The 25770-nt window shown below is 37.5% G+C and overlaps 2 protein-coding genes across 5 annotated transcripts in view; one reads left to right on the forward strand and one right to left on the reverse strand.

Annotated features, from left to right (window-relative positions):
- LOC132838048 (E3 ubiquitin-protein ligase RNF123) overlaps positions 1-25770 on the forward strand; it is a 146369-nt gene that overhangs the window by 76114 nt on the left and 44485 nt on the right. For both annotated transcript variants that reach the window (XM_060858153.1, XM_060858154.1), the window contains exon 36: positions 22992-23116. In XM_060858153.1, the coding sequence (XP_060714136.1) occupies positions 22992-23116 (125 nt within the window). The remainder of the gene's footprint in view (positions 1-22991; positions 23117-25770) is intronic.
- Positions 4107-15914, reverse strand: amigo3 (adhesion molecule with Ig-like domain 3). Of its 3 annotated transcripts, XM_060858678.1 has the most exons (3): positions 15543-15914; positions 13521-14945; positions 4107-4473 (listed from the first exon to the last, which is right to left on the reverse strand). In XM_060858678.1, the coding sequence occupies exons 2-3, from the start codon at positions 14835-14837 to the stop codon at positions 4396-4398; spliced, it is 1395 nt and encodes a 464-aa protein (XP_060714661.1). In that variant the 5' UTR covers positions 14838-14945; positions 15543-15914; the 3' UTR covers positions 4107-4395. The 3 variants fall into 3 exon arrangements, with proteins under 3 accessions (XP_060714661.1, XP_060714659.1, XP_060714660.1); XM_060858676.1 differs by lacking the exon at positions 4107-4473 and having other exon boundaries at positions 12612-14945; XM_060858677.1 differs by lacking the exons at positions 4107-4473; positions 15543-15914 and adding an exon at positions 15241-15523 and having other exon boundaries at positions 12612-14945.

Below are 25770 nucleotides of genomic sequence, written 5' to 3' on the forward strand. Positions count from 1 at the left end.
ACGATGTGTTAATTTGGTGTTTGCAAATACAAAAAATGCCTCTGTCACTTCCACCATCTGTTATTTAGGCACACACCTGCTTTCAGAAACACCCACAGGATTAGGAAGTTAGGAAGGTTATATGTGCTGATTTACATCAACAATATTTGTTTTGCTGATATCTGACGTAAGAGCTTATATTTTTAATGAATTTGGTTTTATGGCTAAAAATATGCTCAAACCAAGGACATAGATGCAAGTGATTTCTCTGACTATATTTTTCTACAAAATTCTAAGTAGGGTGGCATTGATACAACAGGTATAGGCTTAGACTTTTTTTTACCTGGATTATTCCATTATTTTCATCCTATTTTTGATAATTGGTGGACAATTTCCAATTCTACTTCACTAACTAGAAACCAGGGAGGGTGAAGACCATGTACCGTGTTGTTCTACCAAGACACATAAAGCCAATACATCATTTAAAACTGCTGCTTATGCTACAGTATGTCTCAGGACAGTGTAGCACACTATGTGAGAAAATGCTATCTGTCCTCTTCTACATAGATGAGCTCACAACCAATTAAGATTGGCTAGTCTAGCTTTGATTGACAGGGAACATGAGGTATGACATCCCTCCCACCTGAAGTACAAGGTCCACTGTTTTCCTCTGTTGGAGTCGAGATCAATGATGGCTGTGACATCATCGTGTTTTGAACTTATGGGTTTTGTTTAGCATGTTGGTTAGTGCATGTCCTTAAAAATGACAGAACAAGGTTTGGTCACTAGCTGAGAATATGCTATGGGCATTTTTGCCGAGGTTTTCCTTCTTTTGTATGATTAACTTTTGTTTAGATTTTATTTTTTATTATTTTATTTATATCTATTCATATTTTAATGGTTGTCGGTTGTGGCCAATCTCCATACCTTCCCTTGATCTTTCATGTGTGTTCATTGACTAAAGATTGAGTACATTGATCAGATTGATGCCATCCTCTGCAGCTTCATGGATCCCTGACACACTGTTTGGAGTGTCATGCTGGTGCCTGGTGGTGAAATTGATGAAAATTCATAATTTGCCATCGTTTTTGTGCCAGGTTTCCCCACTTCACTCCCACATTAACCACACATTATGTGGATCCTTTTTTGTTGGCTTGGTTTGATGAAGTTCTGCCAAAAGGGTGTCTGTGTACAACATTTTCATTAGCATACTTCCTTCCTACTCACAGTCACAAAGCCTAGGGAGGGCAAACAAGTGACACATTAGTAGCTTCAGTCTCTAATAACAAAACTGACACACAAGTCCTTCTTAGATTTTGTTTTGTGTTAATGCCTTCCTTGAATGTAAATTTTTCCATACAGTATCAATATGATTTATTATCAAATAGTGATGTTCCTCAACAAAGTTCCTATTTTTTCTGCTAGGAAAATGCACAGTTTGTTTTTGTCCAAGTGAACCTGCTCCAAATAAGAATGAGTACACTTTCAGGGCTGATTCCGAAGACTGAAGACCATTTAGACTTAATCAACGGTACACTGATTGCCACCTTGCAGGCAAATGTGTCTGGTTTGCTGACAAATGCCGAAAAACAGAGGGCTTTTTAATGGAACTTTAATAGAGTGATGGAGTATACAGTATGCATTTAAAAAAAGTGTCTTGTCAACACTTCTTTTGTACTGAATGTATAGGTTTGGATGAAAAATAAACTTGTGTGCACACTGTCCTGCCTAAACTTTTGTAGAAGAACAATCATGATGATTGGACGATTGTTACATTTGGCTAAAGGGCATTCGGTGCAATTTGTGGTGCCATGCTAATTGGATTGTGATAAGGAGTAATTGGTTTAGCAGTATAAGTGGAAGGGTAGGGTTTGGGGTGGAAACGACGGGTTTCCTTCACGATTTGAGATGAGTTTTCCATCGTACATTGGTATTAATTGGCAGACTTTATAGGCAACATCATCCTGTTATGCCAGAATTGGCAGTTCAGTGACTGCTGCGGTTCTTACAAGTATTTTCCTTCTCATGATTAAATTTGTGTAGATAATTTGCACTGTTGTATCTTTCCCCATCGTGGACATCGTGGTCTGGTAAAAGTCTTAAATGACTTTTCATTTGTTGTTCCTGACAGATGTTTGAGACTAGGTGCAATCCTACATGAAACATCAAGCTGGAAGGTTAAATATGGCCTTGAAACATGAAGCTGATTAATTTCCATTGTACCATAATGTAAACTCACGACTCATTACAGGCTTTCTGTCTCTTGACATTTGCCTTGTATAACTAATCATATGTCTATACTGTATATTACAGAATGTGTAACCACCTTGCAATGAACGCTACCTAATTATACACACTTTTAACCTACATATATTCCAGCCGTACTGTATATTCTCTGACCTTAGTGATGCTAAGCGATGCTTTTAATGCCAATAACATGGAGGCTTCAAAAGATTCATAAAATTGGAACTTGGAGCTTGATGTGATTCTTTTTTCTTTATTTCAGTTGTCATTTTTATTAGTTTACTAGTTGCCAGCAAAAAGCGTAGTCATTTTTGGGTCATTATTGTCTGGAAAATGCTTTTAGTCAGAGAACAAGGTTGTATTCATGCTCTTGTACAATGCATTTGTGCCATGGTTTGTTCTCTTTCAGTGGGAAGAACTAAAAATGTTAAAAAGAAAAAGACCTATTGCGATTTTCTGTGCGAAAAACAGTGATTATATTGTTGGAGATAAATAAAATAAGCTGTTGATTTCTTTGCTCTTCCGGAAGCTTCGGTTATTAGGTATCTATTAAGGTGTTCTTCAGAAGACAGGAAGAAAAAAGGATATAAACTGAAGTCATAATATTTATGTATTCGCTATCGTCCTGCAATGTGGAAAATCATAAGAGTGTGTGCAAATGTTTGATTGGTAATAGAAATGTGTGCTGAAGAATCATAAATTTATTAGCTCGGCCACTATGCAAACAAAACCTTTGCAAACTTTTGGTTTGCACTTAATCAAGTGCAATTGACTACGTTATAAAGTGGTAGCTAGTGTAAAGACTAAAGTAATAAGACGTGTCAAGCTAGTTAGATAAATGCAATAATACAGACTAAATTCAAATGCTAATTTAAATTTTATTACTCACATACACAATCATACACAGTGCATCATGCAGTGAAATGCTTTTTACTGCTGAATGTGTTAACATTTAAAATGGAATTTAAAAGTAAAATAATTAGCTGTAGAGAACAGAGGAAAAATAAATAGGTAAAATAAAAAAATACAGTATATGAATATAATACAGAACCTGATTTAAATATATGACGTGAATGTTAGTGATGTTAATTCGTTTAAAATATTTTCAATGTTTCCGGTACAAACTGTGGTGTTCTGTCCTCACGTCGTACGTAACGGATATTATTTTGGTCTCGTTGGCGTCTTTATTTTCTCTTCACGTAAAGGTAATGCTTCATTTTGTGTCAGGTTACTAATATATACTGCTTTAAATGAGAAATTGTTTTGCTATTCTATATTTTGCTTAATATCAAACTTAATATTTGCACAGTCAGTTTCTTCTCAGAATAATAAACGTAATCCGAACGACAGTTTGAGACCTTTTCCCCTACAGTATTTCACTAAACTGTTGAAAAGATTTAAAAATTTTTTTTTTTTTGCTGACACTGTGGTATGTTGTAGCATTTTCTGTTTTATGCGGTTGTTCTGTTGATCGATGAGCAGTAAATGGTATTATTAATGCTCACTGCACTGGACACGCTTTCAAAGTTTGAGCCTCACTGTTGGGAAATACATCACCTTTGATTTGTGTTCTGTTGAAACCGCATCACCGGGTTTGGCAGCCGCTGAAGCGATGATTGCATCTTTCATCGCTTTTTTTTGACCATATTCTCATCATCTTGGTCATCCTTGAAAGTGTCTTTTATATAACCGGTACTGTTTATCTTTTAGATTAATTTATTTACAGTTAGATTTTTTTTTTTAATACTTACAAAATGTCATTCCCGTTACTCACACATCAGTAAAGTCACACGTTGTGCTACTATTCTGACTTTATTCTCATACATGCCTTATTCTCAACATCATTCAGATTCCTTGATGTCAATCCACACACATTTATGACACACGTCTGACATCAGCTCTACTACGTTTTTCCATTTCTCGTTGCTTTAAATTGGAGTGAAAGCGCCTTGGTCGTCTTGATCACCGTCTCTAGCATCGCCGGTTTTGCTGTGCCATTTTCGTCATGGCTTCTGCCAGTGAATGCAGCGTGGGCAGCATCCATTCCATCTGTTGTTGTCTGAAACCATGTCCCATAAATTCATTGTTTGCTCTGAGAGGCATTATCAGGGCTTAGCAGACTTTTCCTGAATTTTCTGGCATCGCAGTTAATTTGTTCACTCCTCTCAGATATTACTGTGGAGTTGAAAGAGTGATCCATATGTCAGGAGTGAGAGAGTGTTTGCCAGACGAGCGAGATAATTGACACACCTGGAGAGGAGACAGAGGGAAAAAAACACAGAGCAAAAAAAAAAAAAAAAAAAAAGACTTTACACCTTTCGTTTTACACCATGAGTTTGTGTTTTTCAAATACACTTAGTTGTGTCAAGGGTTGTGTTTCTTTTAATCTTAATACATTTAAAATGAGAAAAACACAATAAAGTGTAACTGTCCAAACAGTCTGATGAATGTAAGTGTATTATAGGTTTGATAAACAATATGCAAAATATGTAGAACCATGCTGGACTCCTTGCTTGGGTTTACATCCCTCCTGTCAATCACTTTACACACACCCTCAGCTTTACTCATTAATGTTCATTAATGTGCTGATTGTTAAAGCTCACATCCCGGTTGATGACTTTCAAAAGAAATAATGAAGATGCCTGCTAATTATATTAGTATATTACTATAGTAGCTACATTTATCCTTGACTTTTTTCTGGACATGTAATATATCATTAGTGCTATAAACTCTTCACCAAAAAAAATAATAAAATAATTAGCTATATAGGCTATATTGGTTGTCCAGCTATCTAAAAGAAACCATTTTATATATAAAAATAAAATCAGCAATTTAATTGATATAGCAGGGTTTTTTGTGTATAGCTAATTTTTCTTTAACTAGCTATGTGGAAGGAGGTGGTGCTAGCTAGTTACTAAACATTGCAGTTTAGTTAAAAAACATTCCAGTGCACCTTTAGTATTACCCAAGTAGCCCAGTTTAAAAGTATTTTGCAGTCTGAATTTCTTTGAAGTTTTCTATGGCACACATGCACATTTGTATTGCTAACCATCTGAGCAGCTTTGTCACTTGCTAAGAGTGACAGCTTTGCTCTTTTCATGTTACCGTTAATGAAGTAGCTGTCCTTTTAGGTGATAGGGAAGTGTTATGGTCAGCATGACTCGAGAAACGGCTACATCCAGTTTCCAGTGTGCGTGTGCAATTCTAGTTCATCTGTCACATGTGTTACTTGAAAAATCATTCTACTGTTTGATGAATTTGATTAATTCTAGGCCTCAGCTTGCATTGTCCATAAACAGCCTTGATATACTTATTGATTTTTGAGGATGAACCCATTCTATTTAAAGATAGAATCTAATAAATAAACTTTACAATATTTTTCAGATATTAAATACCTATATACATACATTTGTACCTTGGATATACTTGGGCTTTTTTCAAATGCTTTAGTTTTCTAAAACATCTACGCTAACAGCGATTTATTGATATATCCGCTGTACATTATAAGTAGCCTAAGAATAGAGATTTCAAAATTTTTACATTTTTTAATGACAAACTCAAACACTTTATTAATGCCTGTGTATTTCGTCCTCAATATCTATGGTGTAAATAATTATAGAGTGGTTAGTAGAATCTACATCCTCTCTGTTGGCATCCCCTCAGAGGGAGCTAGTGTTCCCTAGCAGGAACTACATTACTGCCTTTTTATTTTTCAACAAACCTGCCAAAAGGAGGTCCGAGGGAAGGCAATACAAATCTGTGCCTTGCTACGCATAAACGGAGGTGAATAATAGGGGCTAATCATTAGAAAAGCTCTGAGAACCGTAATAATGTGTATTGTACCTACACTTCAAAATAACAAATGATAAATGTTGAAGAAAAAGTTATGATGTCTGACCAATAAGCTTATTTAAAATCCTATTCCAGATTTAGTCTACCTTATATCTGAGAATGATAACAACCTGTACTCTTCCGAGAAGGCTTTCAATGGGGATTCAGCCAGAAGAACATTAATGAGATCAGACACTGATGTTGAACAAGAATGCATTGCTTGCAGTCAGCGTTTCATTTAATCCCAAAGGTGTTCATTGTGGTTGAGGACGGGCTCTAGCAAACCATGTCTTCATGGATCATGCATTGTGTACAGTGGTATTGTCATGCTGGAACAGGTTTGGGTTCAACCCATAATGCTAGAGAAGAGAAAAACTAATGCTACAGCAAACAAAGACATTCTAGCCAATTGTCAGTTGATGTGATTGTTGGGTGTCCAATAATTTTGGACATATAATATACGTTAGGCCTGAGTTTGGACCCAGAATGGAAGCAGTTATATTATATTTGTTTTCTGCAGCTAATAACTTCAGGTATTTGTGTTAGAGAAATATACCAGGGCTGTGTATCTGGTGCTATTGACCCAGCCTACTACTGTTTGAATAGATATCAATGGCAGCCATTATCAGCGTGGGTTAATGGTAGAAAGTGATATTGCGTTGTGTTGACACTCTGCCGAGATGCTAATGCTTTATTTACCTTGTGAATTTTTAATTTAATTGTTTGGTGCTGGCTTTCATTTTCTGAGCCGGTCTTTGTAAGTTAAATATCGTCAAGCCTCCACTCGTCAGCTGCCGATTTCCACTGTTCCACTGTTTAAGAGAGTTTAAGCCACCACACTCTCTTTTTGTTATGTCATCTGTAATGACTCGGCCGTACCGTTTAAATTGAGCCCTGCTATTCGATCAGATTGAATCCATTCATCTTTAGCAGGGTACAGAACGGACCCTGCAGTCAGCCTGCTTCATTTATCTCTCTCAGCTGAATTCACAGACCAACTGACCAAATGTTTAGAGCTCTGAACATCTAAATATTTTGTCATCGCAGAGATTTATATTAATATTCTCCAAAGCAGAACTTATAAGGCTATGGCCTTGGAACATGACATAAGCTAGATTGTTGTTGGGTTGTCTTTTTTTTTTTTAAACTGGTTGTCTGTTTTGCACAACACTGAGCAACACTGCTGGAACCATGTCACTGGAAAAGACCCCAGATGGCTTCTCAGTAGCGACATTATTTAATGTTGGCTCTGGATTCTTATTAGTGATGTCAGATAACTAACTTAAGCCAATTCCAGCCTTTAACTTAATGTCTAAACATCCTGTTTGGCAATGTGTCAGAGAGAATAAACACACATACGCAGAAGGAGGGGGAAATCCTTCACGGGTCACGGTAGTAATACACACTGCCCTGAGCAGCAAATACAGAGGAGCAACAAATGCATTAGGTCAGTGAGGTATGTATTAGCAAGAACTTTAACTTACCATGTCTACTTGGAAGGAAGCAGTCCAGGAATAGCAGCCTTTTGTGAGGTGGTATAATGGAATCAGTAAGGAGCACAGTATAAAGTATGTGCATAAATTCTGAATATAATGTGACTGATAAACCCAGATTTAGCTAAAATAGTGGATCTTCATTTGTTTCATTGCGGACAATTTAATTGTGATACATCTGGTGCAGATGCTTTGCCCATTTCCATCAAGCCAGCTGGTTTACCTACACTAGTTCTTTTCAGCATGGCACATTGATATTGCTTTACTGCTTGTTCTGTTGAGACGTGAAGTTTGGAGGGTTTGATGAATTCTTAATGTAGGCAGCCCTCAGGCTTGCACTGGAAAACCATTCATTATGGAGAGTATCCTCTCAAGATATGCTCACGTTTTTTTCTCAAGCACATTAGAGCCCTGGCTAGGACACTCTCAACATATCATAGATGTTTTCAAGACACATTTAGCATCCTCTTTTTTGAGGTAACACAATCCGTGAAATCAGGTTAATGCTAACACAAAGGGATTGCAGTTTTTCGTGAATTGGACTGCATGCGCTAATTCAGTTAGCATCAACTTTAAGGGGGAAACCAGAGGCACGGTGGATGATTTATCTTGGATGAAATTTATAGTCAAACACGTCAAGGCATTATTTATAATGGTCACTGACTGTTCTGCACTCGTGTGCCTGTGTCTGCCATTTAGCACACATTGTAACAAATATAAATACTCTTGAGTGATGATTTCCTAAACCAGACCTCTAAACTAGTAATACATTGAAGGGCTTATTCTGGGATTTTCACACACAAGAAGTCTCTAGAGTTTATAAACGCTGTGTAATGGTAAAAAGCGAAAAAATCATCAGAATCTGTAGGATAAAACACCTTATGATAGAAAAGAGAGGAGAATAACCAGACTGGTTGAGCTGACAGGAAGTAATTTATATTATCATTCTTTACCACTGTGGTGAGCAGAAAAGCATCTTAGGATGCACTTCAATCCTTAAGGTGGACGGATACAACAGCAGAAGACCACATCAGGGTCCACCCCTGTTAGCCAAGAACAAGAATCTGAGAATATCATGGGCAGTAACTGGACAGTTGAACATCACCTCATCTTTTGTCCAATCTTTGTTTGTTCACTTTATAGGAACATGTGCCCACTGTAGCCTCGGATTCCTTTCTTAGCTGACAGGAGTAGAATCTGATGTGGGTTTTCTGCTGTTATAACTCATCACTTAAATTTTTAACTTTGGATGCTTTAACTGCTCACCATGACCGTATAGAGTGGTTATTTAAGTTAAAGTGGACTTCTTGTCAGCTGGAACCTGAATGGTTATTCTCCTCATCAACAGTGTATTCTGACACTCACTGGATGTATTTTCCTTGCCCCCTGTGTAAAGTCTCTAAAGACTGCTTAAATATCACTGGAAATACGCAGTTTCTGAAATACTCAAAGCAGCCCATTCAACACCGATGCCAACATGAAAGACACTGAGATCACGAAAGATATCAGATTTCTGATGATGCTTTTTCAGTAATATTAAAAATGATTCAAATTGAAAATTTCTTAAAAATGTTAATAACCTTCACTGATAAAACTAACCAGTGAGCTAACAGAAGCATTTTTTTAAACTGCAATTGATTGCAGAAATGAACCTGACATTAATAAATGTTATTATACTTTAGTGCTGGCTGACTAGTTAACAAAGTAACTTGGCAGAATTTCAGATAGAATTTGAAAAGTAAAATTTAAAATTGTGCAAAGGTTTTATAAGAGGATGTTTAAGTTTAGATACTTCATTAGTAATTTGTAGATGGCTAGCAGAAACTTACTAGAATTTCAATTCAATTAATTTGTATAGCGCTTTTAACAATTCCCATTGCCTCAAAGCAGTCTTACAGAAGTATGGAAACAGAAAAGAGAGAGAAAAAAGAAATAAATATATAATAATAATCGTAATAAGAAGAAAAAATAAATGAATATCTACAATTAAAGTTTAAAATTAATTTTAAAATATGATTTCAAATTTTAAATACTATATATCTATCCCTAATAGCAGGTACTATAGATGCTAGTGCTAGCTAGGTGGCTATTATGAGGTAACCTGACCTGTTCAGCAATGTTTGAAGTCTACATGTATACGAGCTCAAATAGCAGTTTCCCGACTGGTAGTCTGCTGACAGACTCTTCCTGGATACATGCTTATGGGAACTGGTCCTTTTTTTTGAGATGCTTCTGAAATGTATGATTTCTTTATACAGTTAAAATACACGTATAAAAGCAGAATTGGTTAATTACTTTAAACCAATGATATTTAACATCATAAACTTATCTTTGTATTGTTTCCATCTGTTAGCGTTTCCAATATTAATTAGTTAATTAAGTTGATGTCATTTGCATCTTTTGCCTTCTTCTGCAACTTTTACAAGCCATTACACACTAAGAGCTAGCCAATAAACACAAGCAAATCAATTACACATTTGCCTGTTCACTTCATGGTCACAGACTGTTAGGCAAATCTAATTGGATTTCTTCACTAGAATGTCTTAACAGTGGAAAGCTTACTGAAATGTTAGAAGATGGAAAAGTGAACCACTTTTACCACATTAAGCGAGACGGAGTCACATTTCAGTTGATTTTTTTTTTTTTTTATCTACATTTACTGCATCCCGTTACTCAGATTAGTTTTTCTGCTTAGTGAGGTCTGGTGTTTCTCATAGAGAATAGGAGGGAACCCCCCTTTTTTGTAATAAATTGAAGTTATGTAATAGAAACTAGGGGACGAGTAGGGAATCTTAACAGCTGTGCTGCCTTCTGGCGCAAAACTGATGGGCGCTATAAATAAAATTACGCTATATGTTGTGACAATAAAATCCTGACTATGGTTTCTGCTCTGTTGTATTTAAAAGCTCAGTCTATCACAAAGACACAGATGACAGTCCCATTGTGTCATCTGTCATTTTATCTATCTACAGTATATGACTGTATACATTCATATGTAAGGAGATCTTTAGATTGACTTTGGAGACTGTTTGACTGTAATGATAACATAAGAGCATGTTTGATCATGTTGATCTGCACTTGAGATGAAAGCAAGGTCGATATTATGTGTGTGCGTTGTATTCTTTTCCTCTTGGTCTTGAAAATCAGCCTCTTTCCAGACACACACAGATGGCAGAGTCCCTCATAGGCACAGACGTTATGCAAATGAATCAGGGCTTATCATGTTCAGCTGGCAGGCCTGGCTTCCTTGGGCTGTTATGGCTGCCATGGCTAATTGGGAAAGATTGAACCTTTTTAAACTCAGGATTGTACACACACACTCTCACACACAACCACACACACACACACACACACACACACACACACACACACACACACACACACACTCACACACACACTCACACACACACACACACACACACACACACACACACACACACACACACACACACACACACACACACACACACACACACACACACACACTTGCATGACCTTCTATTGACATAGTTGTTATTAATTCAGATAACTAACTGTACTGTAAAGTACGGCAATAACTAAAAGAAAACTTTTTTTTACCTTTTTTTACTCTTTTGCCTTGTGGGGACCTGATAAATGTCCCACCAAGGCCAAAACACTCACATTCCGATTCTTGTGGGGACATTTCTTCCTCATCGGGATATAAAAACACAGTGCCACTTGCTCTGGTTTCACTTGATTCTGTTGAACCCCGGTGCATTTGTGTTCATCTTACAACAATACAAGTGTGCATGGAGAACACAACTTGACTCAGTGTATTTTGGGTTTGTTCCTCTGCAACTCATGGTGCATATGTGTTGAAGAAACCAATGATGTCATCATCTGCTAAAACACACGTGGGGTTTACATTACTTCCTTGAAGGTGTGGTCGTGAATACGAGGTGTGTTTATAATCATGGGAATCGCAGCACAGTTCCAGTGCAACCGAACTCAGACCACCTTCTAAAGGTAGTCAGGGGTTCGGTTACTGGAGGTGCGCTTTCTGGTCCACATAAGTGCTTTCACATTACCAATTTTTCATGCAAACCCTGCTCTGTTTTGGGCCAAAGTAAATTCCCCTCTGTCTTTCTCCCTTGATACTAGTTGCAATGGATAGAGCACATGCCTCCACTCTTTTCATGTGAGTAACTTTACTAATCTTTAATAATTAAATATGAAATTCTCCTGAGCCTATAGACAGTGAATTGTATGACAGGTTTAATCTGTATGATGATGAATGAAGTAATCAGGCCAGTCTCACAAACATGGGCTTTAAACCCTCACCTGCCTCAAGAGCTGCATACAGTCCCCCGTATTTGAATAACGCTGTACACGGCATGAACACGGACAGTTAAATGAGCTAAACTAAAGTCAAATAAAACTAAACAGTAAACATCACATAACACAATGCAATAGGCAGTGATGAAGATGACAGTCTTGTTAATAATGATGTTGATGATGCTTGTCATGCATTTAGTACACTTTAATTCAAAACAGATGAAGAGGAGGATTTAGTATGCAGTTATTTAGGAGGGGGAGGGCTTCGGCACTAGGGTAACGTTTCATAGTAAATATATTTTAGTTTGTATGTCACAACATATTTTCAAATCGTAGACTAATGTAATTTAATTTTATTATTTTCCACTTAGAGAGCACTTTGGAGGCAGTGTCTTAAATGGCCAGACCGACTTGCCTTTGAAGTTTATTATTTGGCTCTTCTGCAATGTTATTTCAGAAAAAAAAGAAAACACAGTTTAGCCTACGTTTTTATGCTGAGACAAATCAGATGTACTTTCCCATACTTCAGTTTAATCAGTCATTGGATTTGAACCACGCTTCTTTTTTTCTTTTCATTTATACCCTTGTGTACTGAGGTGTTGCAGTCATTTGGAACAGTTGACATAAATATATTGTTCATCATTTATAACGTTTGCTGTAATTCTAATCTTTAGCAATAACAAGCAAGACATTTACCTCTGGAGTCGAAGCACAATGGTTTATTAAGAGACTGATAAAGAAGGCATTTGTTTGGGGGGGGGTGGGGGTGGGGGAAGTGGGAGTGGGGAAGGGTGGTGGAATGTCAAGGGGTATATTCCAGTACATGATTTGTTTTGTTTACCCAATGTATATGGTCTATGGATTTTCCATCCAGATGTTAGGTGTGGGCTACATAACAGCGTCAATAACAAACCTGGTAAACAGATCGACCAAAAACATTTACGATATGTAAATGATTTCCCTCAGCTTTTTTCACACTGTCACAAATTGCCTAATGCCTATAAGGGGCATGTGTAAGTAGAAAATCAGATAGGATCAAATTTGTTTGTACATTTTAGACTTCTTTTTTTTTTTTTTTTAAAAATGAATTGCTACCACATTCCATCCTCTATTATAGTTGTGCTATTTTTGTAGAATAATGGTTACAGTACAAAGCAGAGGCATATAAGCTCTACACAAGGCATCTACTGTACAGCTGTCATTCCTTCAAGGCTCAAGCAAGGTTAAAGGGCATCCAAAGTATCATGCATACCTTTCCCTGTACCGCTGTAGCACATTTCCTTCTAAAGCTTGATGTACATGTTCAGGGCAGTGTTTGGCTACATGTGTGTTCTTACCTGTCTTGTAGCATTTTTACTTTCTACTCTGTTTTTCTCGGTTTGCTATGTTCCCTGCCTTGCCAATTAGCTTATCAAGCCCTCTTCCTGCTCTGTCCTGAGAGGCAGCAGAATTTGCAGACTGCCAACACCCACTATTTTAGTGGAATGAAGAATTGGGGATGAGTGCAACCTCATGCTATGCCACAATAGTGGTGTCTGAAAAGACTGAGTTGAAAGAGTCAGCATTGTTTCGTAGTACGTGCACCTTTGGATTCTCGGAGATCAGTGCCTCCTTGGGTCTCCCATTTTGTACCTCCTTGATGGGCTCCAGAAAGACCACATGCTTGTTGTTACTGACCTTGCGGCCGGGACCCTCTGTGGTGGCAGGTGGTGTAGGTGTCAGGATCGAAGACTGGGCACTGCATTCATTTGCTGGACTTGGTGTTGCAGGTAGTGGCTGCTTCCGGCACCAGCAGCGGCAGGGTGTCAGATAAAGGTATATAAGAACCAGTACCAGGCTAACCACACATCCTAGCAGAGTAGTAAAGCCAGTGTTGAAGGGCTCAGCCTCATGAGAATGCGTCTTCACAGTGATGTTTACCTCCCATGTCTCGTTCCGTAATTGTTGGCGGTCCAATGCCATACACCAGTACACGCCAGAGTCCTCCGCTTGCGCTGCAGTAATCTCCAGGCTTCCATTTGCATACATTCGCATTACATCATTGTTGCCTGGTGGGACAATATATTCCTTGCGTGGAGATACCCACTGGTATGAAATCTGTTGCCCCTTTAGTGAAGTCTTGCATTCCAGCAACACTGATTCTCCTGCGTCCACTTTCAAATTATTCTCTGCTTCCCCCAACTGGAACTGCCCCTTTACAGTGCAGTTTTCAAAGAAGCGAGTGTGTTCAAGAAACTGCACTGAGGCACGGGGTTCCCCATATACTAAGCAGGTATGCTCCAATTGGAAATCCCTGACTGAAATGAAGTTTTTTTGCTCCCATTGTTTGAACATGCTATACATTGCACACTCACAGATCAGGGTGTTGTTGTGCAAGAAAAGTCCACCTTGAATTGAAGCTGGCAGAGCTGCAATGTCCTCAACAGGTAACTTGGGCATACGGTTAGAGCTTAGGTCTAGTATAACAAGAAAAGGATGACTGTGCTCCTGAATGGAGAAGAATGGGAAGTCAGTCAGACGATTATGGCTGAGGTATACCTTGTGCAGGTTGCTCAGGCTGATCAGTGCTTGGCTTTCCACTCTAACAATATGATTATTAAAGAGAAGCAACTCCTCCATTTTCACAAGGTCTTGAAAGTAATGATTATCCACCTTGTTCAGCTGATTGGATGAAAGGTCTAGGTGGCGCAGACTACTTGCGTTTCTGAAGGTTCCCGGGGAAAGGTTGCTCAGTTGATTGTGGGCCAGCCTCAGGGTTATGAGATGGGGAAGTCCAGTGAAGCTGCCTTCCTCTAGCCTGGTCAGATGGTTGTGGTTGAAATCCAAGGTGGCGGCTGTTACTGGTAACTCTAGCGGTATCCACTTAAGTCCAAGATTGCTGCAGCTTAGGATGTCTGATACTTTAAGACAGCCAGCCGGTAGGCTACCCGTGGCCAAGTGCAACAGGAGTGAGCTAAGCATCAGATGGGTGGCCACACCCTGAGCACACAGCATTGTGCCGTCAGGATGCTGCTGGAGGTTGGCAGAGCAGCCAGAGTGCTACAGGGGTAGATGCCCACACATTAAGAACACAGTGGTTTAGATGGGATGGCAAGACGGGGTCTGAAGCACACACAGGAAAAAAAAAATTGTAAATAAACAGATTTTAAAGACTGGTAAAACTAAGCTAAATAGCCATAGAGAGAAAGACAGACTTGTCACGATGTAATGCTTATAATTATTACCAGTTTGCACTGACAGTGACCTTAAATACAAAGGTTTAAATTTCATTTAATTGATTAAAGTAAGCAATGTCAGAGTAAGTATTTCCAGAACTGACACCTGCTTGTCAATAGGTATTTTTTTTAAGCACATTGATTCTGATAGCTGCTCTAGTTTAAAGTGTAGTAGCTCTCACCGCAAGGAGTTTTTTTGGAGTTCTGGAGCCAGGGGAGAGTTGTAGCTCCTGCCCCATGCCCAAGACAGATATTCTGTTCTCTCTAATCTTTAAAAGTCTTGTCTTGTAGTTGTGGCATTTGAATTATGGCACGAGAGAATTAAAATAAGATTTAAGCTGCTGCGGACTTGGATAAGATCTTCAAAAACGTCAGCATTCTGTCCAGCGCACTTAAAATAAGAAGGAGCTGAGTGCTACGCTCAAGGCAGTTCAGAGAAGCAATCTGTTTGCTTTACGCAAAGGATTCATGAGTCATTACTTACAAGCAGTATCATGTTGTTTTTTGAAGAAAGAAACAGCATCTCTTTATTTCAGAAGTAAAAAAGATCCTCAAATCATTTTCCTCAGTTCCAAAACAGTAATGACTGAGCATTGCACTCTTTTAATCCTTTGTTTCCATACTTTCTTATATCCACGTGGCATAAGGAGGACTGGTGTTTATCAGATGAATTATCCACCCTTCTTGCTGTCCAGTGCTTTAGTTGATGCTTCAATTATGTTTAGTCCCAGTCTCTGCCTTTCTTCATTTCGTTTTGTTTTCTATGCTTTTCTTTTTGCTCGATCTCTCCCACTCTCAGGCTGTCTCATACAGAGCCTGTGTGTACACTACGCTCTCTCTCTCTCTCTCCCTCTCTCTCTCTTTCGCTCTCTCCACTTTTACAGTTTCACAGTCCTAGAGGAGGGGCATCAAGGGGTTTCTTCCCAGTGCTGATTGGTTGGCACTAGGCACTATGAAAAAGAAGGACCGTTCAATGTTTTGTATTATTCCTGTTATGTATTTCGTTTCTTTTTTTCATTCCTGCTATTTCTTTTTGGCTCTGAATGGCTCATTGGTTTTGCTAGTGATTGTTGAAGTCAACGTTAATTAGCAGGAATAAAGATATTAATGTTGGCTGCTGTTACATCTGATATTAAGCAAGGAAGTAATTTTGAGCTGTGCACATTTTCCAGTATTAAAAGTATGAGCTGCAGATTTTAATAATGGATATATAAGGTTTTAGAGCTAGGTGGAAATGAAGCAGATGATTCGCTGTTGCGACCTCTAACGGGAAAAGCCAAAAGTAAAAGAAGATATATAAGGCTTTATTATATTCGAATATTGAGCAGGTTTCATAAGCCACAAGCATAAAGACATGATTTCGTTAGGCATGTATTAAAATCAGGATATTACACTTTTTTTTTATATAAAGAAATTTGTATAAAAACAAAAACAAGCAAAAAAATAAAATAAATAACTTTAATAATTTATTGGGCTATATTGTTACAGAACAAATCAATCTGGTTATAATCAGTAGTAGATGGAATTATAAAATCGTGGTCTGGTCATAATCTACTTTTAAAATTAGCTTGCAATAATGAGCAAGGAAATGTATTGAGATTTTAGATTTGACAATTTTCCTCTGTAGGTTTCTACGATGTATACGGCATATTTTTATTCAGAAATTATGTTTTTATTCGGATTTTTGTCGCATCTAAATTTTTTAAAGCGTTATTTTTGAATTGTATTATCTCTTCCAGTTCTAGCATGTTTCTGTGTAATATAGATTTAAATCCTTATAAACTGTTTGTATGTGTGGATCGGCTTGACCAGGACCCTTTTTCTTTGCCTTTAAGTCATAATTGCACCAACCGTGACGGCTGTCATAGTTCATTACACTCTGTGTACCCACAGCTTCAGTACACTCCCACGCACAGAATCGAGGTCCTGCTGACTTTTTCACCATAGCAGCTTCTTTGCTTGAACTTATTTGAAAAGTTATGCACAGTTATAAATGAATGAATGAAGGCATGATCTTTGCTCAGTTGATTGAACAACAAAAAGTTCAGCAACAAGAGCAAGGTCATCTTACTGTAATACTGGAAGTGTATGTGATCATATTTAATAAAGTAAACCAGACCTTTCGTCTTCGATATTTTTCTCTTTAGGCCACGTTGATCTGAAGCTTTGCCATTTTATCAGAACAATACGATCTCAGTTAGAAAGCTTGGAGGTCGGAACGGAGACCTTGAGGTTAATAGCTTGGAGCTGCTTCTGTGTAAGCAGCAACAATTTGACAATGAAGGCTCTTTCGCTAGCAATTTTTCTGTCAGGGACCATGAATAAACGATCAAGGTGCTAAATTATTAGAACTCTCCAAACATCTCTTTATTGCTGCTTACAGTTTGACACAACTATCTGCAACGGGATACATTATGTTTTATGCGGCATGTGCAAACTGCTGGCCTGGTCAATTCAATGCATGGTTCATATTCAATTCATGGTTCAGTTCAATTTTTATCTCTGTAGTGCTTTTAACAATAGGTATTGGCACTGAGCAGTTAATAGATTGTTCATAATAATGCTGACATAAGGAAGACACCTTGAGAGGAACCAAACTCAGAGTGGACCGCAGAATCTTCTAAGTGACACTGAGTAGTGTGGTTATTTAATACTTAATACTTAGAAAGTTGTTCAGTGTGAATATATTGTAAATAAGAGTCCATAAGACAGATTTTATCAGCAGCAGCCTACTTTTTATATTCAAATCTGTGGTATCTAAATATAGGTTATCTTCATGCAGCAATGAGAACTGTATTGAACTTTAAAATGCAAGTGAAATGTCTTGATTTAAAAAATGAGACCATAAGACAGTCGTGTCAAAAAGGTTAAGGCTGAAAATGGACTTTTTATTAATTGGTCAGAAATATAAAATGGAAAATGTGAGTCAGAAACACTGGAATCAGCCGAACATAAATGATTAAAGAGTTTAAATTAAATAACTAGTTCAAAACATATTATTAACAATTAGCATTTTCTTTATTTCGTGGTCCGACGCATGAAATAACGATATCACTGTCTTTTGGCTCATGTCAATTAAAAAAGATTCTCTCAACCCACGATGTACAGTACATCATGTTTACTTTGCTTCCTGCAGTTGGTCTGTATCAAGTTTCGTGCGTTTATCTGTATCACGTTTACTGAGATACAAACCTGCACTAACTGTTTTTTTCTCCCCATCATAACGCATGTAACCAAGAGTGCGAGAGCTTAATGAATATGTGAAGATAATCCTTAGTCTAAATTTTACATTAATGTTCATCTGCTTGATGTTTGATACTGACAGCTGGTTTTTATACAGATATGCGTGAAGGTGATAAAGATAAATCGTGGAACTTTTGGCTAATTCCTGTTTATTGAATGAAAAGATAATTTTTTAAAGACTGATTATGCTCTGTAGTCAAATGCGATGGTTATTGTCCATTTGCGATTCTTTAGAGACGTCAAATTAAAGTTAAAAGGGAAATACAATGTAAAAGTAGCTTTTTTTTGTACTTTAAGTCTTCAACAGAACATTGACTCACTCAACAGACAAAAGGATTCCTGAGGGGTCTCTCAACTGCTGTTGTCGTGCACTAAACGTACAATGGTAATTATTCTGACTGGCTTTCGCTCACAAATCAATCTCTCTTTGTTAGACTCTGAAGAATCTGTAGAAAAAATAAGGCTTTCTGCTGAGCTCACACAAGCTCCACAAAAGCCAGAAGAGAGGGTCAGTGTCTTGTAGTGACGAACACGACTTGGAAGATCGACGTGAACAACCTGTTCTCTCAACTGAATCGAAATCCGTCATATGTGTTTTTCATTATTTTATTTCTGGACAATTGGCATTAAGTGTAGTACACACAAGCTTAAGACGTACTTTAAAACGTATAAATGAAGAGTCTGACGTGCTTGATTTTTTATTTTGGCTATTAAAAGGCAGAATCATACTTGCAAATTTAGAAGCACAGAAGATGGATTTGACTCGGTAAGTGCAAAAACGATAAGAAATGCAGACGGAATTGCTGTTGGTGTAGTGTCACAAAAATCACCAGCTAGAACCATTATATTATAAATATTAAAGCAAGACAAAAAGGATACAGTAAAAAGCTGTAAACATGCAGCAAGTGTTTTTTTGGTGCATGTACAATGTTACTGTAGATGCAAAAGACGAAGTAAAGTGTATATTATATTGTATGTATAGAAAAAAATCAACCCGAAGTGTTCTTTTTTCCTCTTGGAAAGCAATTTGCCAATGCTGCCGATTTATTTAATCGATATATATTTAAACTTTGCGCTCATCCATTCTGAAAACTATCCTGTTGTTACAGGAAGTTACAGCTTTACCTCCAACACTGACACTGGAGACTCCTTCCAAAACAATGCTAAATACACGGATAATCAAAGAAAATTTCACCATATTAAATAATTGCATTCATTTTTTTTGTGTTTTGAAACAAGCGCGTTAATATAAACATAATGATTTGTTTTATGATTCAAACTACAGTAGAACTGCTTTCAGAGCTGCTGTTATAAAACATTAGTCAACACGTTCTGTTCAATCAGAACATTATTCTCATGCTTGTCTGCCCTCTGGGATTAACCTTTAGTTTTGCTTGCTTGTCTTCTTAATTAGCAAAACAGCATGCTACCTCTGTGTTCCTGTTGATAGGGCCTTTGCACATGTAAAGTGTCTCCCTTGTGACACTGCAATGTGTGAACATGCCTGGTGAGAGGGGACGTGTGTGCATGTGGCATGTTGAAGCAGGTCCAGAGTGTCTCCCCCACTGATAGCTGTTAACATTGAGCCTCAGAACGGTGTGTGTGTGTGTGTGTGTGCGCGTGCGTGTGTGCGTGTGTGTGTGTGTGTCTGGGGCTTTACAGCCCCCTCTTTATCCACAATCCAGACCACTGCTTTTAAAAGCCTTCAGCTTGGAAACACCTGGTAGTTTCTTGTCATCACAGATTTTATGAATATTTTAGCGTCTTTAATGCTAACGAGAGTGCGACATGTGGTTTTGTGTGTGTGTGTGTGTTTGTGTGTGTGTTTGTGATAGAGTATTTTAGGTAGAGATGAGTGGGTGGAAAATGGTTTACTCTGACAGCTGTAGAGTAAGAAGTTGTTTGTGTGTGTGTGTGTGTGTGTGTGTGTGTTTGTGTGTGTGTGAGCACATATCTAGTAATGCATTTTGAAAAAACCCTCCCAGCTACATTCTGCCTCTTCCAGTTGATCAGTGTGTGTGTGTGCCAGTGTGAGAGACAGTGTGAGTTATAGTCACTGGAGCCATGTTGTCATTTATTTGCTTCCGTTGTTTATCTGGGTCACCTGCCCACCCCTGGGGCTTTAATTTTGTGTGTGTTTGTGTGTGTGTGTGTGTGTGTGTGTGTGTATGCATGTCAGTGTGAGTGTTTACTCATGTCTGTGTGAAAGATTACTGATATCTTTGGACAGATTTTTATGAAAGTAGAATTGACACATCCTATGATCGTTCTCAGATTGTAGCTTTATATCACTGATTAATCTCAGAACGCTCTGTACCTGTTACCACCGATTCTGACTAACAAAATAGGATGACTAGATATTTTTGGCCATCGTACTGCCGTTGTGACACTTTGGTGCACTCACTACCATGTCACTGCAGGCCCCATGGTGGTCCCTTTTACATGGATGTATGAGGTAAGTTGGTTGCAAAACAACAGACAATAGTTATAATGACACCTGACCATCAGACCCATATGTTCTTGTTGAACAACGTGGATGTTGTTTACAATAATATCCACTCTTCTCTTAGAGGCTTCCCACTGTGGATATTTGCTCATTCTGCAAATGATGTTGGGTGATGAGTCCTGGTGTGCAGTTTAGTGTTCCAGTTCAGTTCCGTTCAGAGAATTCAGGACATTCATAAACAGTTGCTGCATTGCTAATGTTAACGCTAACAAGATACTTTTAAGCAATTGCACGCTAAGAAAACAATATATAATTGTATAGCTTTGTGCTCTATGTAGATATGCTTTGGATTGCTAAAATATGTTCTCGACTCCAGAGGTAAAACAATTTGCTGTGCCATATTATACTCCTACATTTGATTACTCAGTGGTTTGTTGGTTTCCTGAACTATCACCTGGCACCTTGGTGAATAAGGAACATGATACATTACAGCCATTAGCCAACCGATTCTGCAAACAGATGCTACTCTAAAAAAAATTAAATATCAAACGTCATGTATTGAGGTACGTAAAGAAAATCATCGGACATTGGTACATGAAAACGTCGCGTCATGAATTCTGAGTGGGTTAGTGTTGAAATAGTGTAAGCAATAGACTGACAACGGGAATCGAATGTAAGAAGAACAGAGTAAGGACTCTTGTTGGATAAACATCTTCTGTCTTCTCTTCCTTGCTAATGTCGTCCTTGGCCTTGGGTGTCCTTGGTCTGTGTTGATGGCAGACGAAGAAGTGAAAGAGCTTTGATGTGCTGTCTTTAGACAAAACAGTGAGCATCGGGACTTCTATTTTTTTTTTTTGTTTGTTTTTTTGTTTTTTCAATCTTTGAAGCCGTGCGATGTTTACGCATCATGTGTATCAGTAGTGGCCGGGTACGCAAGAAGAAACGAGGGTCTATTCTTAGAAGCATGTTTGTTTTTCACTGAGGTGTTGTGTCTGTGTGCTGTCAGTACAAGTGTGCTCCTGGTGTTGACCTTCATCACATGTAAGCAGTGGATGACAGCCTCTGTGTTTGTCTTTCCCTCTCACACTCTCTCTCTCTCTCTCTCTCTCTCTCCCTTTTTTCTCACTCTCTCTGTCCGTCTCTCTTGTTTTTTCCTGTGCTTTCCAGATTTTGTTAATACATCTGGAAGGGCTTTTTTCGTTGTTTGTCTGATAACTGACCTACCTTAGTCATACTTGTTTTTTTCGTCACTCACTTCTTTCTATGCTTTGTGCATTTACACTTGTGTGTTTACGTTTATATACACGTGAGAATTACAATTAAATGTTTTATGTATGTTTTATTTGACCAGGTTGCCTTTGTTTTATGTTTTATTGTTATATGTTTTATTTTTAATGTTGCTTTTTATAGCTAAACTCTCACCATCACATGAAAAAATGGTTTAGGGTTATAGTTTATGTTTTGGATTGTAACTTATCTTGAATATGAAAAATTGTATTTGTAAACTTTTTGATTTTTTGATACCATTTGATATTTGCACTCTGTTATGCGCGATGTATTATTTTTATATGATGACAGATACTATGACATTGCGTTTCTGTCAGGTAATTATTGTAGTCACATGCCTTTTGTATTTGTATCTAAAATTAATTTTTTAATGCTGTTATACCCTGTGTAAGGATCATATGTAGTGAATAGAAAATATTTTGGGTTTCAGTCTGTGTGTTTAAAACGGTGAGTTGATCTCAGTTAGAAGTAGGTAAAACTATCAATATTAATACATAATTAAAAATAATAATAATAATAATAAAAACAACAATAACAATGAAATTACTGAAAATATTAAGGTTCATGAAATTTTCTTTCTACTTTAATGACACCAATATAATTTGAAACTTTCTTGTAATGTTAAAAATTGGTTTCTATATCCCAGTGTGTTTATGTATGACGATGTAAAAAGTATAATCCTATGTAAAAATCTGACCAACATTTTTGAATGTTGTATTTAAGAATTTATTCTTTCTAAATTATTATATGTATTATAAGTTTTTGCTTAGATTATTTTTAGACACTCACCTATGAAATTATGTTGTTTATTTTTTTTTAATAAAATAATTGCAAGCATATGAGGTTAGCAGTCATAACTAGGTTGTTAACAAGTTAACAGTTATTGATTAGTATGAGGTTTTGTTCTGTTTAGTACTTTGTGCATGTCACTAAAGTCAGATCTCGGTTGTGTTACAGGATCGCTCAGGCAGCTTCGGTGCTGCTGTCAGACCCGTGTTTCCAGCTTCACTCCATCCAGCACCTGCTGGGACGTGGAGAGGCCAGTGCTGGAGCAGATCCCAAAAACTTCTCACTACACTCTTGTGAGTTTACTCATAAAACTTTAGAATATACAGTACTTACTGCTCTGCATCTGCTGGCATTAGTCTAGTGTTAACCAGAGGACTATGCAAAAGTCTTAGGCCTTTAAAAAGAATGCAATGAATGTTTTTCGGTATAAAAGAAATTCTAAGAGCAGCGAAGAGCACAAAACGGAACAAAGCCAATATTAGCTGTAAGTTCTTAAGTCGCTGTAGGTTTAGTCTGTAAAATGCATCATTAGTCTCTGGTGAAGGAAATTTATGTCTGGTAAGTTTTTTCTAAGCATCTTGGAGAACATGCTACAGTTCTGGAGACTTTGAACATCACACATTTGTCTATTTCTTCAGGTCATACCTGACAGACAGCACTCATTTTGTGGTCTATTATATAAATATAACCTTTTTTAATGACATGGTTGGGGAAAGTTTGAGGTCTTTCTCTCTCAGACAGCTTCTTCTTTTTAAATTGAGGCTGTTCTTGGTGAAGTTTTGCTGAATGTTGGAAGTAATATTTCACACCGCAGTAATCTTTTTACAGAAACCCAACATTGAACTATATGATAAAGTCAAGGGTAATAGGGACTACATCTACATCTGCAAAACAAAGGATCTTAATCCTTGAATATGTCTGTCTCCTGTTAGAAAAGTTGAAAGAACATGGGAAGCAATTAGAAGAGTTTTATCAGAAAGAATGTGTAGTGAGGGTTTGCTGAGGCAGTCAGAATACTACAGCCGAGTCCTTCCAAAAGCCTATTAGGGAATGCGATAGGTTGAATCTCATTAGAGGTTATTTCAAATACAGAATTTTGAACCTTTTTTTACCATTAGTATCTCTTGACAATTTTTGTTAAACTTCACCCTTTAAGGAACACAAAGGTTTTATTTTATTTTGCTTAACAATTACAAAACACCGACTACACCTTTAATTCATTTCTTTTGTCATTTAACAATGTAATCTGACAGATAAACAGTGTTTGCACTAATCTTTCCACAAACATTTCATAAAAATGTAGCCCTAAGTGCTTTTAATAATAAAGTAAAAGCAGTTTCTAATCATTATCTTAGCACAGCCCAGTAATATTACTTGTATGTCTTTGCTCACAGTCATGCAGCTTTTCTATAAGTCCTACTACAAAAAGTTAAAAGCCTATAATCATCACCACCACCATCATCACCACCATCATCATCAGTATGAATCGCTTCCAGGATCTTTTAAATAATTTCTTTTCAGCCGCATTACATATTGAATGAATCAAGGATAATTATACTCCTTAATTATTTTTATGCAATCTATAAACTCTGTAATCGTATGTGATTCAATTTCTTTTAATTTGTTGCTTTCATGTTTTTGGTCAGGATTCAAATAGGTTCAGAATTAGAAAGAAAAAAGGAATTTTACAGTAAAAAGGTAGGAACCTCAAAGTAACAGAGCAGGATTTTCACCTCAATTCCTTTTTACAGAATATATACTTTTAAGAGTGACATGTTCATTCATTCATTCATTCATCTTCTACCGCTTATCCGAACTACCTCAGGTGTCATCGGGCATCAAGGCAGGATACACCCTGGACGGAGTGCCAACTCATCGCAGGGCACACACACACTCTCATTCACTCACGCAATCACACAATACGGACAATTTTCCAGAGATGCCAATCAACCTGCCATGCATGTCTTTGGACCGGGGGAGGAAACCGGAGTACCCGGAGGAAACCCCCGAGGCACAGGGAGAGCATGCAAACTCCACACACACAAGGTGGAGGCGGGAATCGAACCCCAACCCTGGAGGTGTGAGGCGAACGTGCTAACCACTAAGCCACTGTGCCCCCTGAGTGACATGTTTTTATGTAATAATAATGTTAAAGGCAGTTCAACTCAATCAATTAAACATTTATTCATAACACATTTTTGCTTTTGGAATTGATCAGTAAATTAAGCTCTAAATCTGTAAACATTTTCAAAGGAAATAATTTAAAGAATCTGAGCTTATTCAAATTTTACAGTTTTGTGGGTCTGATTGCAAATACCAAAAATCTTTTACAATCAAATCATATTCTTTACTGTTGTCCTTTGCTAGTTTATCTTGTTAACAGTAAAATTGGAAAGATCATGGATATTTGGTATGATTACACCATCCATCCATCCATTCATCCATCAATCCATTCATTCTTTACATTGGATATCGTACTGGGTCTCAGGGAATCTGGAGACAAGATGTCAGTCTTTCACAGGCACAATCTCTCTCACACACACACATATGCTTATTCACAAACAACGGCCAATTTAGATATAGATGTTATAGATGATACACAATAATATTATTGCTACAGAGATAGTGAAAAGACATTAGGTTGAAAATTAATACATTTTGATCCGATTTTAAAACGTTTGTCTGATTCGGCTTTAGCATCTAGATTGCAGTCAATAGAGAAAATCTTCGGTTGGGAATAAAAAGGTGATGGGCATCCATCATTTGTATGGTGCACAGTGTAATGAACATGCAGTCAATGTGGGGGGAAACTATTAATTACCCCCTTTAGGAAATTCAGCTAGTTGTGCCAGAGCAAATAATTAGGGTTTGCTCCTTGAATGCTTTGATGAATAGGCAGGATGTTGTCGTGATAGACTAATTCATAATACATTAATGAAACTGGCTG

The sequence above is a fragment of the Tachysurus vachellii genome, chromosome 22, assembly GCF_030014155.1.
Source record: "Tachysurus vachellii isolate PV-2020 chromosome 22, HZAU_Pvac_v1, whole genome shotgun sequence".
Classification (NCBI taxonomy): Eukaryota; Metazoa; Chordata; class Actinopteri; order Siluriformes; family Bagridae; genus Tachysurus; species Tachysurus vachellii.